At 34.4% G+C, this 17,190-nt stretch overlaps 1 protein-coding gene across 3 annotated transcripts in view; it reads left to right on the top strand.

Moving 5' to 3' along the window:
• Positions 1-9,310: 9,310 nt before the first annotated feature.
• SLC7A11 (solute carrier family 7 member 11) overlaps positions 9,311-17,190 on the top strand; it is a 79,740-nt gene continuing 71,860 nt past the window's right edge. Inside the window, exons 1-3 of one of the 3 annotated variants that reach the window (XM_064585074.1) lie at positions 9,311-9,393; positions 9,877-10,145; positions 13,693-13,819. In XM_064585074.1, coding sequence (XP_064441144.1) covers positions 10,100-10,145; positions 13,693-13,819 — 173 coding nt within the window. In that variant the 5' untranslated portion in view covers positions 9,311-9,393; positions 9,877-10,099. Of the gene's footprint in view, positions 9,394-9,441; positions 10,146-13,692; positions 13,820-17,190 lie in introns of those variants that run through there. The other 2 variants (XM_064585073.1, XM_045880441.3) reach the window with 2 other exon arrangements.

Raw genomic sequence — 17,190 nt, 5'->3', positions numbered from 1 at the left:
AAAGATTTGCTTTTACCTTATTTGTTTATACCTTAATCCATCCTGCCGAAAGTATGCTTAACTTGTCAGCTTTTCGTAGAATCATATGTTGTTTCTTTTGTTTGTTATTATCATCATTTATGCCAATTTCTATTATTGCCTTATTATGCTCTTTTTTCTACATTTTTTGAGCTTCCTCCATTGTTCTTTGTTAAAAGTATTGTTGTTGTTGTTAAAATAAGTATTCATTCACAGTGATTAAATATCAAATAGCACTAAAAATAGGTATATAGTGAAAAGTTCTTTCCTACTTTGACCCCATCTGCTCAATTTCCATGTGGAGATTTTATGCAGTCATATTTATACAGACATCCACACAATGAATGTTCTTCCTTTGTTTCTTAATAGCGTATATATTTTAGGAATCTACGTATATTGATATTAAGAAATTTGAAGGTTTGGGTTTTTTAAAAATAGCTGGCTAGTATTCTTTTGTTTATTTGGATAATTATTTAACCATTCCAGTTTGGATGGGCATTGATGTTTTGAAACATTTACTACCACAAACTATGATGCAATGTTAATATTTTACTGCATTTAACTTATCTCTCTTTAAACATATTTTTGCTGAACCACTTGGAAATAAATTGCATACATTGTGATACCTTATCCATATATATTTTATATACATCTGTGAAGGAAAATGATATTCTCCCATGTAATCACAATTTCATTGTCATACTTAAGAAAATTAACAAAAATTCCATATACTATCCAAAACACAATTCTTATTCAAATTTTCTCAGTTGTCCCAAATATATTTTTATATACTTTTTTAAAAATCTAAGGTCCAATCAAGTTTCACAGACTGCTTTAGGTTGTAATATCTCTTTAATTTCTTCTAATATAGAACAGTCCCCCTCCTCCCTTGTCTTGTATCACCCTGAATTTTTTTTTTAAATCATAGGCTACTTGTTAAATAAATACTCTCTGATTATGGATGTTTCTAATTTTTTTGCCCATCGCTGAATTCAAATTAAATATTTTGGGCAAGAATTCTATATAGGTAATATTGGATTATCAGTATTGGTTACATCAATAGGCACTATTGGTGGTATTTACTTTGATCACTTAATTAAGGTAGTGACAGTGATATCTCTATGTTGTAAAAGGTCTGTTTTCTTTGAAAATTATAAATATTTTTTGGAGAGATAATTCAGGCTTATATAAATATTCTCTTTTTCAACAAGCTTTTACCCAGTGGTTTTGACACTCATAATGATTGTTATCTGAATCAATTATTGCATTGGATTACAAAATAATTTATTTTCTAATTCTTCACTCCTTTTACATATAATAGCTGTGATTCTTTAAAGAACAATTTTCCCTTTTTTCTTCTCTCCCTTCTCTCTTTCTCTCCTAGGGAAACTATACTCATCATTTTTTAAAATGATTTAAAAATCATTTTAAAAAATATTTTTCTTTGCAATCATTATCTTTCATGATGCTCAAATTATTCCAAGTTTGGACAATAAGAGCTGCCTCAAGAAAGCTTCTCTTCTTGACCGGCTCTACTTATTATTAAGCACATCCTTGATTTATGAAATTGCATTTCTTTCAATATGAGTAAGCTTGATCATTTTTTCATATGTATGAAAGGCATTTATATTTCCTTTTCTGTAAAGAATTTATTAATATCCTTTGCTAATTTTCTATTTGGTTGATATCTTTTTTTTCCCTATTGATTTGTATAAAATTGTTAAATTTAAAGAGACTAGATCTTTGCCTGTAATATTAAATATATCATCCCCATTTTCATTTTTGACTGTGGTTTTTTTGCCACGTGGATTTTAAAATTTGTATTCTCTTAATATTATGATTTTTTAATAGCTTCTGGATTTTGTGTCACTTAGATAAACTTTCTGCACTCTTAGATTCTACAAGAATTCTACTATATTTTGTCAGGACTTCTGTGATTTCATTTTTACATTGACACCCTGGGTCTATTAGGATTTTGTTTCTTTTGTGTGGTGTGTAGGACTGATTCAACTTTATGTTTTTCTAAATGGTTATCTAGCTTTCCTCACTTCATTATTGAATAGTTCATATTTTCCTCTCTAGTTTGAGATGATGCTTTTATCATTTGATAAAGTTCTGAATGTATTTAGGTCAATTCCTGGGGTTTGTATTCTATACTATTACTCTGTTTTTAAAATACTGATGCCTCAAAGTTTGAACTACTGAAGAATTATAATACATCTTGATAGTTTAGTATTTCCTCAATGATCTTATTTTTCAGGATTAAGAAACAGCATTCTCATATAAATGCAGAATCACTTTTTCTAGTTAAACAAATTTTTGGCATTTTCATTTGGATTGTGTTCTATTTACAAATTAATTTTAAAAATTGACAACTTTATATTAGTCTTCCTATCCAAGAACATAACATACCTTTTCATTTGCTCAAGCTGATTTTTTAAGTATAGGCTTTGCCAATTTCTTGTTAATTTCATTTTAGTGTTAAATTTATTATTGTTATTATAAGTGACATAAGTACTTTCATTATTTCATTTAATTGTTTTTGTATATAAACATACATATATCCAGTATATGAAATCTACTGCTTTTCTTAACGACTGAGCCACTCAGGTGCCCGAATCTACTGCTTTTCTATTCATTTATTTTTGTTCGTTACCTTAAAATACTTTGATTATGGTAAGAAATTTTCATTGTTCTTGTTAAATGTTTTGTTTTTTCCAGGTAATTATAAAATAGTGAGAATTTTTGCCTTCACTTCTTCATTTTTTTAATGCTTAAGTACTTTTTCTTATCTAATTGCAGTGGCTAGTACCAAATAGATAATATTAAAAGATAATGGTGACAGTGAATTCCTTTTTCTTATTCCTGACATTAAGAGAAATGTTTCTAGTGTTCCCAAATACCAAAGAGCTTGTGCAAGGCAGTGCATCCCTTTACAACTGTTTTATCCCAGTTCACCTCAGGGGAAAGTCTTAGTAATTGCAATACAATAGCCTGACAGTGGCTATTAGTATTCTACTTGCCACTAGTGTTGGGGTCCTTACTCCTGTTTGACAGGTGAGTGAGTAAACTACAAATCTCTTTCTTAGAGTTTGCATTCTAGACTACTTTCAATATCAACCATCTTCAGTCAGATTCTCCAGACAAATACTGTGAGATGAAGAATCACATCCAAATGATCCACTAAAGAATGCTTTAATGAATACTGGTAAGAGTATACAGAAAGCAGGTCAGGGAGGATAAAGAAAGCAAAGATACAATTTCAGGTAAAGTCCCAGCCTGTTCCTACAGGAAGAATTCTTAAGTCTCTTAAATAACTTCTCTAAGAAATGAATTATTTAGTTCGTGAAAATTCAGTAGGTCTCACGTGTAAAACAAATGGGGCCAAATTTTTGTTTATTTGTTGTCATTATTTTGTTTTTTTGAGTCAAGCATATCCTTGATTACCACTTTAAATTGTTATTCAATTTTTCAATTTTTCTATTTATTCAATTTTTCTATTTCTTCTAGTGCCACTTCAAATTCTAATATTTGTTTTCCAGAAATATGTCCATTTACACTAGGTTTTCATATTATTTGCCATATAGTTATTATATTCCTTTATTATTTTAAAAAAAACTGTCTAGGGCGCCTGGGTGGCTCAGTTGGTTAAGCGACTGCCTTCGGCTCAGGTCATGATCCTGGAGTCCCTGGATCGAGTCCCGCATTGGGCTCCCTGCTCAGCAGGGAGTCTGCTTCTCCCTCTGACCCTCCCCCCTCTCATGTGCTTGCTCTCTCTCATTCTCTCTCTCTCAAATAAATAAATAAAATCTTAAAAAAAAAACTGTCTAGCTCTCTAAGGTATTTTCTCTTTTTCATTCCAGATATAATTAATTTCCTAATTTTTCCTTGTTCATTTTGTCACACTTTTATCTATATTAGTTTTTACAAATAATTAAAATTTGCTTGTGGGAATATTTTCTATTGTCTTTTTGTTTTTACTTTCCCGACTCCTGGAATTACCTTTTGTCTTCTTTGAGTATAGTCTTTTTCTCCCAAATTTTGTGTTGGATATTTGGCTTATTTGCCCTAAATTTTTCTCATTTTTAATTTTTAAATTAAAAAAAAAATTCTAGTATAGTTAACAAATAGTGTTGTATTAGTTGCAGGTATACACTATAGTGATCCAACAATTCTATACATTACCCAGTGCTCATCCTGAGAAGTGTACTCTTGATCTCCTCACCTACTTCACCTATCCGCTCTTCCACTTCCCCTCTGGTAATCATCAGTTTGTTCTCTATAGTTAGGAGTCTGTTTTTTGGTTTATCTCTTTTTTATTTTGTTCCTTTGTTTTGTTTCTTAAATTCTGCATATGAGTGAAATCATGTGGTATTTGTCTTTCTTGGACTGACTTATTTCACTTAGCATTATACCCTCTAGATCCATCCATATTGGGCAAATGGCATAATTTCATTCTTTTTTATGGCTGAATAATATTCTATTATATATATTATATGCATTATATATATATACCACCATATATATGTATATAAATATATATATTAATATGCCCCCTCTTATTTATCCATAGACGTTTGGGCTGCTTCCATAATTTGGCTATTGTAAATAATGCTGCAGTAAACATAGAGGTGCATATATCTTTTTGAATTAGTGTTTTCATATTCTTTGACTGAATACCCAGTAGGGGAATTACTGGATCATATGATAAGTGTAATTTTAATTTTCTGAGGAACCTTCATACTGTTTCCCACAGTGGCTGCACAAATTTGCATTTCCACCAACAGTTTTGCATGAGGGTTTCTTATTTTTTGATTAATGTAACTTAAAACTTTGAATTTTTTCTTTATTAATTTTTTACTGAGTCTCACAAATTTGAACATATACTTTCTTATTTAATTTTAAGTAATTTGTGTATTTTTCTCATGTTTCTTCTTTAATGTAAAGATACATTGATAATATAGTTTTAAATTTCCAGACATGCAAGGTTTATTTTTTTAGTTTTACAATTGTTATTTTTAATTTTGTTGCATTGTGATAAGAGTGTATAATGTTGGTGTTAATTCTTCAGAATGTATTGGGGTTTCCTTTTATCATAGATATGACTTCTTTTGTGAAAGCTTTATATATACTTTAAAATAATCTGTATTTTCTATTTGGTGGATAGGAAGTTCTCTATAGAGAACTAAGTTTGTTAATCATATTCTTCAGATTTTCTCATGTTTTGCTTATTTGTCTGCTTGATCTGTTTTTGAGAAGCTATCATAAATTTTCAACTGAAATGCTTATTTTTTAAAAATTGAATTTTAACATAGATACAGTAAAGTACAAAAATACAAGTGTACAGCCCAGTGAATTATCACAAAGTTGAAAGACTAATGTAATTACTACCCAAGTTGTTAAACAGCACATTATTAGGACCCTAGAACTACCTTTGTGTCCCCCCTCAATCACTAGAATCCAGTTATCTCCAAAGACAACCGTCAGAGTTCTTACCCCATAGAGTCATTTGCTTGTTTTTAAATATGTTAATTAAATCATATAGTATTTTATTTTACATATATCTTGTAATATTATGTGAGAGTTATCCATAATGTTGTACATAGCTATTGTTCCTTTTTTACTGTCTTGTTGTATTTCACTGAATAAATACAACAATACATCTATCCATTCTACTGTTTATGGACATTTGTGTTATTTTTATTATTGGCCATTGTGAATAAAGCTACTCTGAATATTTTCATCTGTATCTTTTGGCACATGGATGTCCTGCATTTTTTGGTTTATATTACTAGGAATGGAATTTATTGGTCAAAGTGTACGTGTACATTTAGCTTTAGTAGATTTTACTAGTTGTGCCACACTCTTACCACTCTGGGTGTTGTCATCTTTCTCATGTGGGCCACTATGATGGTGGGAATTAATATCACATCGTGGTTTTAGTTTTAATTCCCCTAATGACCAATATGGTTTTGCAGTTTTTAAAAAAATGCATTGGCCATTTTATCAAGTGTCTATTCAGATTTCTTGTGGATTTTCTATTAGGTTGCCTCTCTTATCCCTATTGATTTATAGGAATTTATTATTTATTCTGGATATGAGATCTTTGCCAGTTGCAAATACTTCCTCTTATGGTTCACTTTTACAGTCTCTTAATCATGTCTTTTGATGAACTGAAATTCTTAATTTTAATATATTTCAATATATCTTTCTTTTGTGATTAGTACTTTGTATGTCCCTTTTAAGAAATCCCTTCTTACACCTGTTGAAGAATATATTTTATGTTTTCTTCTAGATCAGCACTGACTATTAGAGATAGAATGTGAGCCAGAAATTTGTGTCACATATATAATTTTATTTATTTGTTTGTTTGTTTATTTATATATTAGGGAGAGAGGGAAAGAGAGAGAAAGAGTGTGCAGGTGCAAGGGGCAGACGGAGAGAGAATCTTAAGCAGACTCCATGCCTAGTGCAGAGCCCAACACAGGGCTCGATTTCACAACCCTGAGATTGTGACCTGAGGTGAAATCAAGAATTGGGACGCTTAATGGACTGAGCCACCCAGGTGCCCCATGTACCACATATATAATTTTAATTTTAAGTAGCCACTTAAAAAAATGTAATGAAACAGGTGAAATTAATATGAATAATGTAATTATTAACAAGGGTTTTTTGTTCTTTTTCTAAAAATAAGATTTCAAATTCTAGTGGCTGTTTTACATGTAGAGCACATCCCAGTTGGCCTAGCGACGCTTCAGATGCTAATAATTACATGTATCTAATGACTATCATATATCATATATCAACCCATTTGAGAAGCTTTAATGATATGCCATTTACATTTAGCTCTAGCACCCATGTCGCTGTTTTGTGTGTGTGGCGTGAGGTAGCATATCTAGCAAGGAAACTAGGTCGCTTCTAGAATTGAAGGACGATCTTCAGGATCTAGAGCCAATCTGGGTCCCTTGGGAATGAAATCAGGCCTTGATGATTCTGGCAATTTGAAAGTGTCTCTCATCTCTGCATATTCTCTTTTATTTCATGAGGATTTACTCAACATGGCAGAGCACATGGCCACCAGTCGTTCTGGGTCACATCTTTACAACTTCCAATAGTTGAGAAAAGATAAATCTCTTTCTATTTAGTAATGGCCTGGCTCAGGTCACATTCCTATACCTGGCAGCCAGGAAGAAGATTATTTTTGGCCAGATCATTACATGCCCATATATTTATAATCATGGGACAGAAATTATTACCAGAAAAGGGAAGCCACCACAGTATACCACATCTGGTTTCTTCTGTCAGATACTTTTAGAGAGCTGGGGTTATCCATTGTGCACAGAGAGCACTAGAAAAATATTTGTAAATAGCACTAATTTGACAGGAATGCTTAAAATGAGGCCTGAGGCAGGAGGAATATAAATGCACTGGCTTAGGACTCATTTTTATGATAGATACACACATATTTGAAAACTATAAATTCTTAGTTTACAAGTTTAGGACTGTTGATTATAAGGGTTTGTTAACATTGAAGGTAACTCAACATTTTCTCTGTAACCTGAATTTTCTGCAAATCTGTGGGTGGTTGGAAGAGGTATGCTGTGCCTTGGTGACTATGCACAGCCTGGCAGAATTTTTGAATATGACTGACTCTCTTATATGATAGTACAGTTCTTTTGGTCATTAGTCAAACTTCAAGTTTTCTTCAGAATACCACAAAGGAGGAAAATGTTACTTGATATTAAAAGAACATTTTTTCTTCTTTTAGAATTTATCTGACTTCCTGTCTGAGTGGGGCCACAGTCTCAATTTATTAGTTCTGTCATTTAGCACAAAATTTAAAATCAAAGTGTGGTTCCATGTGAGGTAAAGATGAAAAGTTATTCCCTGGGATTCCTAGTGTTCTACTTTTAACTCCTATTTCTTCAGCACTCATTAGTTCTCCTTTTGGGGAAACCGAGAACTCTCCCCTCACTTGTGTGAGGGGAAGGACAGGTAGGGAGAAGAGAAGTGAAGAAGAATCTTCCTTTAGCTTCCTTTTTTTTTAGGAGTGTCAACAAGATTGAATGAAGGAAACCACCCATTTTTACTTTATGAAAGGCATTAACAACTGGGAAAACATATTTATTTTGGCTGTCTAAAAACCCTGACTTCAGATACCCAAAGCAAATTAGATAGGATTTAGGTGGATAATATAAAAAGGAAATGATTACAGGCTCAATTATTTGGATGGAAGAGCATTGAGGTGGTAGAATTTTCTCAGGTGCCAAAATAACAGAAATGGTTCTAACCTTCTCTGCTACTTTCCTAGTGGCGGTTTCTTTCTTGCACCCTCCTGAACCTCCCACTCACCTCATCCCCGCCTCTCACACACAAGTTTTTTGTTTGTTATTCCTGTTCAGACATTTAGAAGTGTATTTAATGGTGTTTGTAAGTGTAGCTTCAGGTAGCTTCACATAACGTTAAATTCTCACTGACTCCGAAACCATCTATAAACACAGCCAAAAGCAATATCTAGAATTCCTTCTCTTTTGTTATTTGTGTTATGGACACTAGATTAAGAAAGTTAGTAGGGTTTGAAAATGTTTTGCTTTTCTTACTGTTTAAAGTGAACATTTTAAGATTAGCTTATATTTCCAATTCATTTTAAATTTATAATCATGATATAACAGTAGATCATACACTTTAGAAAAAAAGCCATGCATAATATCAAACCTTCCAAAACTGTTATTCCTTGTATTCCTTTTCAAGTTTTTGCTGTATGCATAGTTTTATGTCATTGTAATCATTGCTTAATTTTGAAATTAATTTTTTTGGTAATTCAATGAAACGACATGCAAATGAAGAATATGTATCTTTTGCTTAGTTTAGGAGATCACCCAGAGCTGATGAGAATCAGAAAATAGCTATTTTCTGTTTATTCCAGGTAGCAAGAAATCATTTTTATCTTTTAATGTTGAGTAAGTCTCACAATTGTTATGTGCATGACAGTGGCTACACAGAGTCATCCTAGCTTTGTAAATACTAGATTTGCCTATATTACTCAGAGACCCCTCCCCCCCCAAAAAACCCCAAAAAACTAAGCAGGAAACCTAAGAAATCTAAAAACTTTTTGCATAAACAATGCAGCTTTGGGGTTGTGTTCTATTATCAAAGCAGTTGCATGTGAAATGTTTTACGCGTAAGTTAAAAAAGAAACTCCGTACAAAGCAGTGATCATTTCCTGTTTCATTTTTCATTTTCTTTTCGCGTGAAGAGCTTTTGTCCCTCACTAGGAGTTGCTTTAAATCTCTGGGAAGGTCTGTTCCGAATTTACTGCTTCTGGATTGGTTAAGATCCCTTTTAAGTGTGTGCTTTGTTCTCTGAAAAGCTTAGGTCAGTTGAGCAACATGCTGCTAATTTTTTTTTTTTCTTTTTTTTTTTTAAGAGCTGAGTAATGCTGGAGCCTTCTCATGTGGCTGATGCAAACCTGGAGAATTTGCATCATCATTAAGCTGGAATAAGTTGGTGTGACAGGCAGGAGCTTAAATACCAGCCCCTGAGGAAGCTGAGCTGGTCTGTAATCATAGGGCAGTAACAGCGGCTGCAGCGGCAGAGATAGTCCGGGGAGGCGGAGGAACGAGAGAGCACCGTGAACACACAGGTGTTTCTGAGGGGTAATTAGATAGCTGTGGAGGAGAAAATACACCTTTGAGTTCTTACCTGTGAACACAATAGCACTGAGCGAGACAGTCTGAAAGCCAAGAGGAAGAGGTTTGGTCAGTCACACCAAGAGAGACCAAAGTTGAAAGTTTGGGGTTTTAAATTTTTTTTTTTTTCCTCTGTTTCATTTTTCCCGTGTGCCACTACAATGGTCAGAAAGCCTGTGGTGTCCACCATCTCCAGTGGAGGTTACCTGCAGGGGAATGTTAATGGGAAGCTGCCTTCCCTGGGTGGCAAGGAGCCACCTGGGCAGGAGAAAGTGGTGCTGAAGAAGAAAATCACTTTGCTGAGGGGCATCTCCATCATCATTGGCACCATCATTGGAGCAGGAATCTTCATCTCTCCCAAGGGCGTGCTCCAGAACACGGGCAGCGTGGGCATGTCTCTGGTTATCTGGACAGTCTGTGGGGTCCTGTCACTATTTGGTGAGTGCAGCTTCTTCTCTGGGGGTATGTCTGCGGCGCTGGGCAGTTTGCTGTCTGGGAAAGCAAAGGGTAATTTTTAAGGAGTGAATGAATGGCGCAGGCTACACCAGATTTTCTGATTTTTGTTTAAGTGTGCGAACTACCCAAACACGGTGTTCACTCTTGGCAGGAACCTGAATTCCACCAAGTTGCTTCCTGCAGCCCGCACTCCCTTTTCCTGACTAAGACAGTTTTCTGACTTTCCCTGTGGCCATGAGAGCAAAAGCTAACTGTGATGACCCAGTAAAGTACATGTGAACTTTCTGTACCGGGAAGTTTGCTTAGTTACGTATGTTTGAGGCATCTTGGCAGCCAGCACGCTGAATGAAACACCTGTGAAGTGAAACCGGCGTGGCCTATTTAGGCACAGAACTGAGCAGTCAGCAGAAGCGTTACGGTGTTTTTATTGCCAAAACAAACCAGGCGGGATGGGGTGCAGTCTTTTTCTTTTTAACTTTTGAACTTCGCATGCTTGTCAGTTCCTAATATTTTCTCAAAAGGCCTTGCCATGGTACCATGTGTGGTGGCACATAACTCGATTCCTGTGATAAGTGGGAATATTGCAAGGGTCTGAGCATATTTCAATTTTTTTTTTCAATCTTCCATCTCTCCCTAACACCTGTAAACTCTTGCAATATAAATAGGAAAACTGGAATTGGGTGTTAGTTTGCCGTGCTTGCCAGATCTGTTTCCTTCATTTATAGTTCACTTGGTCTTCAGGGACATAGATGTGTCCACCTCTCCACTGAGTCAGTCTGAACAGAACTACTAGTAGAAGCGTGATGATACAATTTTGCTTCAAAATCTACATCTCTTTTATTGATTTGATGTTAATAGCAAAGAGGTAATAAATGCCTTTCATGGGGTGGGCAGATTACTAGAAAGCTACCGGAGTTAGTTATAAAGGTGACAAAAACTGGTGGAGGGTCAAAAAAATTAAATTTTGCTTAAACTATGCGGTAAGTGTCTAAGATATATTTGCTCTTTTGTAGCAACTAGTGTGTTTTAATTCTAAAAGGCTCTACTAACACAAAGCTTTGTCCTAACTCTAGGACTAAGTCTTAACTCTTGGTCCTACGCGTACCAATCCATTCATTCTTAAGGCCTTGTGATGTTTTAATGCATTCCTTTGGGTATTCATCTAGAGAACACAAATTTCCATTAGTAGGAAGAAGGTATTTCAAGGAAAACTTGTTAAAACAAAGCCTTAGTATAGAAAGATCTATAGAAGAATTATTTTTGGGTTTTTAAAAAGAGTTTGTGGTATTCTGTATGGTTCTGGCATGTACATTTACAGACAAAGAGAAACCTAATTGTTGCTCTTCTTAAATGACTTTGTGCACCCTCAGTCTTTAATCTACAAATACTTGGTAAATTGAGAATACATCAATGTCTAGTAGGAAAAACCATAACCAATTTCCTGGACTTTTCGTACTTGTATACATGCAGCTCCCACTGTGTGATTTGATGTGTGTACACAATAAAAGGTTATTCAGATATAGTAAAATGGATTGGGCTTTGGACTGAACTAGTTAAAATGCTATCGTGCTATGAAAACATGGTTCTGTGTAAGTATATCAACTCAAGCAGACACAGAGGGAAAAAAAATTAAAAGGACTAGCTAAGGTTACACTTGAGTTTATATTCTTTGATTACTAATCACAGGGAGCATGCTCCTGTATTAATCTACTTATCTGTATTTACATTTTATTTGTCATTTAAGTTCCTAGGAGCTTTTTGACAGGAGTGCCTTCCTAACAGGAAGCAAAGCAAAATGTAAGGAAAACAAATCCTTTTTCTTAAAACTCTAGAACTCTGGGACTAAGGGTAAACAATCTGTATATTTGGCTTACAATTTTTTTTTTTTTTTTTTTTTTAAAGCCAGGGTCAATACATGGATTTTTACATCCTGTTTTGAACTTTTTTCATCTGGGTAAAATGGTTATGGCGCTTGAGACTTTTAAATGAAAATCTCATTCCTCCAGAACTCAATTTAAACCTAGGGCAACCATCCTGGAGTTTCAGCAAAGCATACACAGGTCTGGGTATTGATTCTCTGGCAATAAATTCTGAGGTACTTGAGACTTTCCAATAACATTTTATATTGGAAGCTTTTATGTACAGACTACCAACATGGCGACTGGTTTCCAAGAGTGAATTGCAGCTAGTTACAGTTAGTTACAAATAGGCAAACTATATTAGTGATCCCCAAATATCAATCTGCTTACCAGTTACTTTAAAATCATCTGTACAAATTTTAAAATAATAGATTTCTTTGGATCCCTCTATTGGAGATCTGGACTCACTTGGTAGAGAACAGGTGTGGGGTATGGCCTTAGAGTCTGTTCTTTGTGTGTATTTAAGTAAGAAATTTACTTCTAGGTGATTCTGATACAGAGCTAGGTTCAGGAATAGGATAAATGATACTAAGATTTCACTGAATATCCAAATTTTACTCCTCTTGGACAGTTCTGCCTGAAGCTTTTCTGATCAGTAATAATTTCCCACACTTTTAGTCTCTGAAGTAGCTCTGCCAACAATTGTGTTACATTTGAGTACTTTGCAGTATGAACAGCATTTTTCACGTAGTACCAAGATGTATTTTTCATTTTCTTGATAGTTAATTGCTCAAATTAATAAGTATATTTCATGAGGCGTTCTCTTGTATCAGGCCCGGTACTGTCCTTGGTGCCCATTATCACATGTGTACGCACAACTCTCTTATGAGGTGAGAACTGAGATCTCCATCTTACAAAGGAAGAAACGTAGGTTTGGGGAGGTTACATGACTTGCTCAGGTCCATGTGAATTGTATTGCTAAATGTTGAAATTGCTAACTGTTTAAAATTAATTTTACCTAATATACATAAGTTATAGCATCTCTTTTTAAACAGTATGTTATTTCAACTACCCAGAAGTGTGCACTTCAAAAAAATCCAAAAAAACCTTTTTTAGAAATAGAATATTGGAGTCAAAATTCATTTTGTTGACAGACCATGTCCTACAAATTAAATGAGGTCTTGCAAGGCCTAGAGTCTATACTTTTCTGAAGAACAAATAAACCTTGTTAATTTTGATGTGCAACAGAATATCATTTATTATAAGGATTCTTAATATTATGAGGTCAATTTGAGATAATTCCTTGTCCTGGTGTGTAGTTCCTTTAAAAATAGATTAGCATTATTGGCATCTATCTTCTCTTTTCCTCAGGTTTGAGATTAAAAATTCTTAATAATATGATACTACTTTAGAAGTTTGTCTTTACCATTTCAAGTAAGATTACATTGTTTGAATATAATGAACTAGTTCTCAAATATGAGGAAGTTATAAGGAGAATTTGGTGGCTTCTAACAATCAGATGACTGTTTCTTCTCCTGAAATGAGGACCTCATTCAGACCAAATGATGTAGTAACATCTCATGTAACATAAACATTATTGTATCAATTCTTCTATTGGATGACTTGGTAATATTTTAACTCTGTACCTTTTTATTATGTACATTTCACAGGAGCTTTGTCCTATGCTGAATTGGGAACAAGTATAAAGAAATCTGGTGGTCATTATACATATATTCTGGAAGTCTTTGGCCCATTACCAGCTTTTGTACGAGTCTGGGTAGAACTGCTCATAGTACGGTAAGAGCATAGATAAGAAAAATATTAAGGAAAAATAAACCCATTCATTATACCCTCTTTGAATCATCTTAACTATTTTTAATGGATTAGAACTATGCATGTCATGTGACTATGTTGTAAACAGTCTATTTCAGGGTTTGAAGTCTGTATGAAATACCTCTGTCAATTAATGTTTTTAACCCAGTTTTGTCACTCGTAGGACTTCTCTGTCCATGCCAGACTTTTAAAGTTACTGATTTTCTTTGCTGTTCAATTATTCTCTGACATTTCTAGAAAATATGTTGACCTGAAAGGATACAAAGCATGAAAATCTACCTTGATAAATCATACCTTTTGACTGGCCAGACAAAATTAAGTGTTATGCTAGTAGTTGGGGTTTTTCTTCTTGTAGATTACATCGTCATTTAACTTTACTCAGTTGTCGTGACCAGGAAACTTCTGTGCCTAACAATTTAATGTGTCACTGAATTTACTACTTTACAAAAAACAAAACAAAACAAAGCTCGAGTGACTCACTTCCTCTTGTTAGGCAAATCAGTGAACTATAGTTGTGAAAAAAAATTTTATTGCTGTAAGATATGTTCTCCTTTCTAATTGGCTTGGCTTAAAATCAAACCAAATAGTGCTAAGTCACTCTGAATAGCAAATTTCCTTTACCTTTGTGGGAAATCTGTGATGTCATATGAGAAGTGTAGAGTATCACAGTTCCTTAAGGCTAACTGCTACCATAAAATGTGACTTGCACATTCTGATTGCAGAGTTTAACAGAAATAACTGGAGAAACTTGCTCTTACTATAAACTTATCAGACATACGCAGCTGAGAGCTCCTGTGAGCTTTTATCCTAACGTTTTTCTAACAAAGAGCTTAGAGTAGTATTTACTTCTGTAAGTCTGTTCTCATTTTAAACAATTCTGCATTATTTTAAACTTGTTATAATGAAATAATGAGAAAGAAGTATTTTGGTCCTTTTCTAAAATCTGGGATTTGTCTGGGATGTACCTTCTGATCTTTTTGATTTATTTGAATATTACTCTTCAAAGGTTAACCTAAATCCTATCTTTTCCACAGTTCATTTCCTGTTCACCCTAGTTTATATTTCTTTTCTCTCTTAATTCTTCTGAAAAAAGGCAGTCTCTCCTTATTTGACATTCAACACGATATCTTGTAGTCTTAGTATTTCCAGGTGTCTATGTTCTGTTTCCCCTATCAGAAATGGAGGCATTTTAAGTACATAAGACCAACTCTCACACTTTTTGAAACCATTATACTTCTTAATCAGTGTCCTGAGTATCACAGATAGTAAATTCTTTTTGAGCAGCAATATTAAATTCTTTTGAATAATTTAATTATTTTTGACTGAAAGTTTAAGGTTATAATATTTTGAATACAACATTCTCAGCACTTAGATGAGGATACTACTTATTTAGAGTGCTGGCCTATTAGGATGGTGGGAGCCTGATATAGCTGCACTTGAATCCCTCTTCAGCTATGCATTTGCTGCATGGCTTTGGCTGATTGCTTGGCATTATAATGAACATGATCACTCTTTTCACAGTAGCACAGATACAGTGCTCATTCACTTATTTATTCATTCCTTAAACAGCTACTGAGTGGCAAATGGTAAGTTAAAGAGATCTAAAGTGGAAGGAGCCACAATTCCTGTTCCCACGTAGCACATAATTAAACATTAGTTAACTGCAAGAGAGCTGCTTCATGGTGTGTGTGTGTGTGTGTGTGTGTGTGTGTGTGTGTGTACTGACAGAGGAAATTACCCAGATATATTCTAGAAGCTTTTTTTGAAGGGTTCATATACTCCTTTGTAATAAGGGACTCACATTGCTTGGCTGGTCTTCCAAATAAGCAGAGTGATAAATGACTTGAGGATTGACAAGATACCTAGGTACTTTAATATTTCTCATCTGTTAACAACACCCATGGTGTCTAAATACTTAAAATGATGCTTCATACTTATCAGGAATAATCTGTAGGACACAGATTTCAAGAAAATAAATATCATACATCAGTACATAGCAGGAGTCATTAGATTGAATTCACATATTAACCATATATTCAAATGTTTATTGGGTTTCTACTTACGACAGATACTATACTAAACACTGGGGATAAAATAGTGATTAAGATGGACAGAGTCTGGAATTCATGGAGCTCAGGGTCACACGAGGGAAATAGTTATCAATCAAGAAATCACATCGTGAAGATAAAGTTGCTACTGTGATAAGCACCGTGAAAGGGAAGCCATGAGACCAAGTGAACGAGTGTACTTACTCATGGAGCTCTCACCCAATCAGAAGGTTAAAGGAACTTCCTTGAGCAAAAAAAGATTGAACAAAGATATGGGTATAAAAACATGTCAGTGAGGGGCGCCTGAGTGGCTCAGTCGTTCAGCGTCTGCCTTCGGCTCAGGTCATGATCCCGGGGTCCTGGGATCGAGCCCCGCATCGGGCTCCCTGCTCGGTGGGAAGCCTGCTTCTCCCTCTCCCACTCCCCCTGCTTGTGTTCTGTCTCTCGCTCTCTCTCTCTCTGTCAAATAAATAAATAAAATCTTAAAAAAAAAAAATGTCAGTGAGTTGCAGGAGCTCCTGGCAAAGGGTATTCATCTCCTTCTAGTGGGAAGAAGCAAACCAAGAGGAAGGGAACGCTTAGACCAGATGGAGCCGTAACTGAAGGATTTTGCATATCCTGAGCATGTTTTGAAAGCACTAAAATGACGTGATCAGATTTTAATTTATACATTAAAAATTTGCAAATGATGGAGAATAGGAAAAATCATCTTTTGGGAGTGGAAGAGGAGAGGGTCTTTAGGAAAAGAAGAAAATCAAAAAAATCTATGGTGCTGTTACAAGCAGGCTAACGTTGGAACATAATGGTGGTTGGTTTTCTGACAGTCTAGGGATTTAGCATGGGTGCTGAGTAAGTATGAGAAGAGAAGTTGAAAGCGAAGATTGGCATGAGAAATTAGATAATTCCATGAACTTGCCTGTGTATTTAAAGAAGATGCATTTGTATAGAAATATATTTAAAGGCACATGCAATTTTCTCATAGAAATATTTGAAGAATTAAAGTAGAATGGTTTGTTACCTATTTTCTATAGACCTGAACTTATTTAATTTTCTTATCTTATGCATGTTTTCTCAATTGTATAAAATCACAGCAACATTTTTATTTTTCAACTTATACTTCACATCTAAATGTTTATGAAATTAAAAATAATCACTGGGCTCTTCAAGTTTTTGTTTGTACTGGAAAAGTAGGAAGAATATAATGTCAAGGACAAAAGCATATATTTGCAACGAGCAATTATTAATAATAGTTTTTGAAGTTGGATTTTGTATTCATTTTCCTGACCA

The sequence above is a fragment of the Mirounga angustirostris genome, unplaced genomic scaffold (assembly GCF_029215605.1).
Source record: "Mirounga angustirostris isolate CCGP_5_RB_7025 unplaced genomic scaffold, mMirAng1.0.hap1 SCAF_2, whole genome shotgun sequence".
Classification (NCBI taxonomy): domain Eukaryota; kingdom Metazoa; phylum Chordata; class Mammalia; order Carnivora; family Phocidae; genus Mirounga; species Mirounga angustirostris.
Note: the sequence above shows the minus strand (reverse complement) of the source record. Positions and strands in the feature narration are given on the sequence as shown.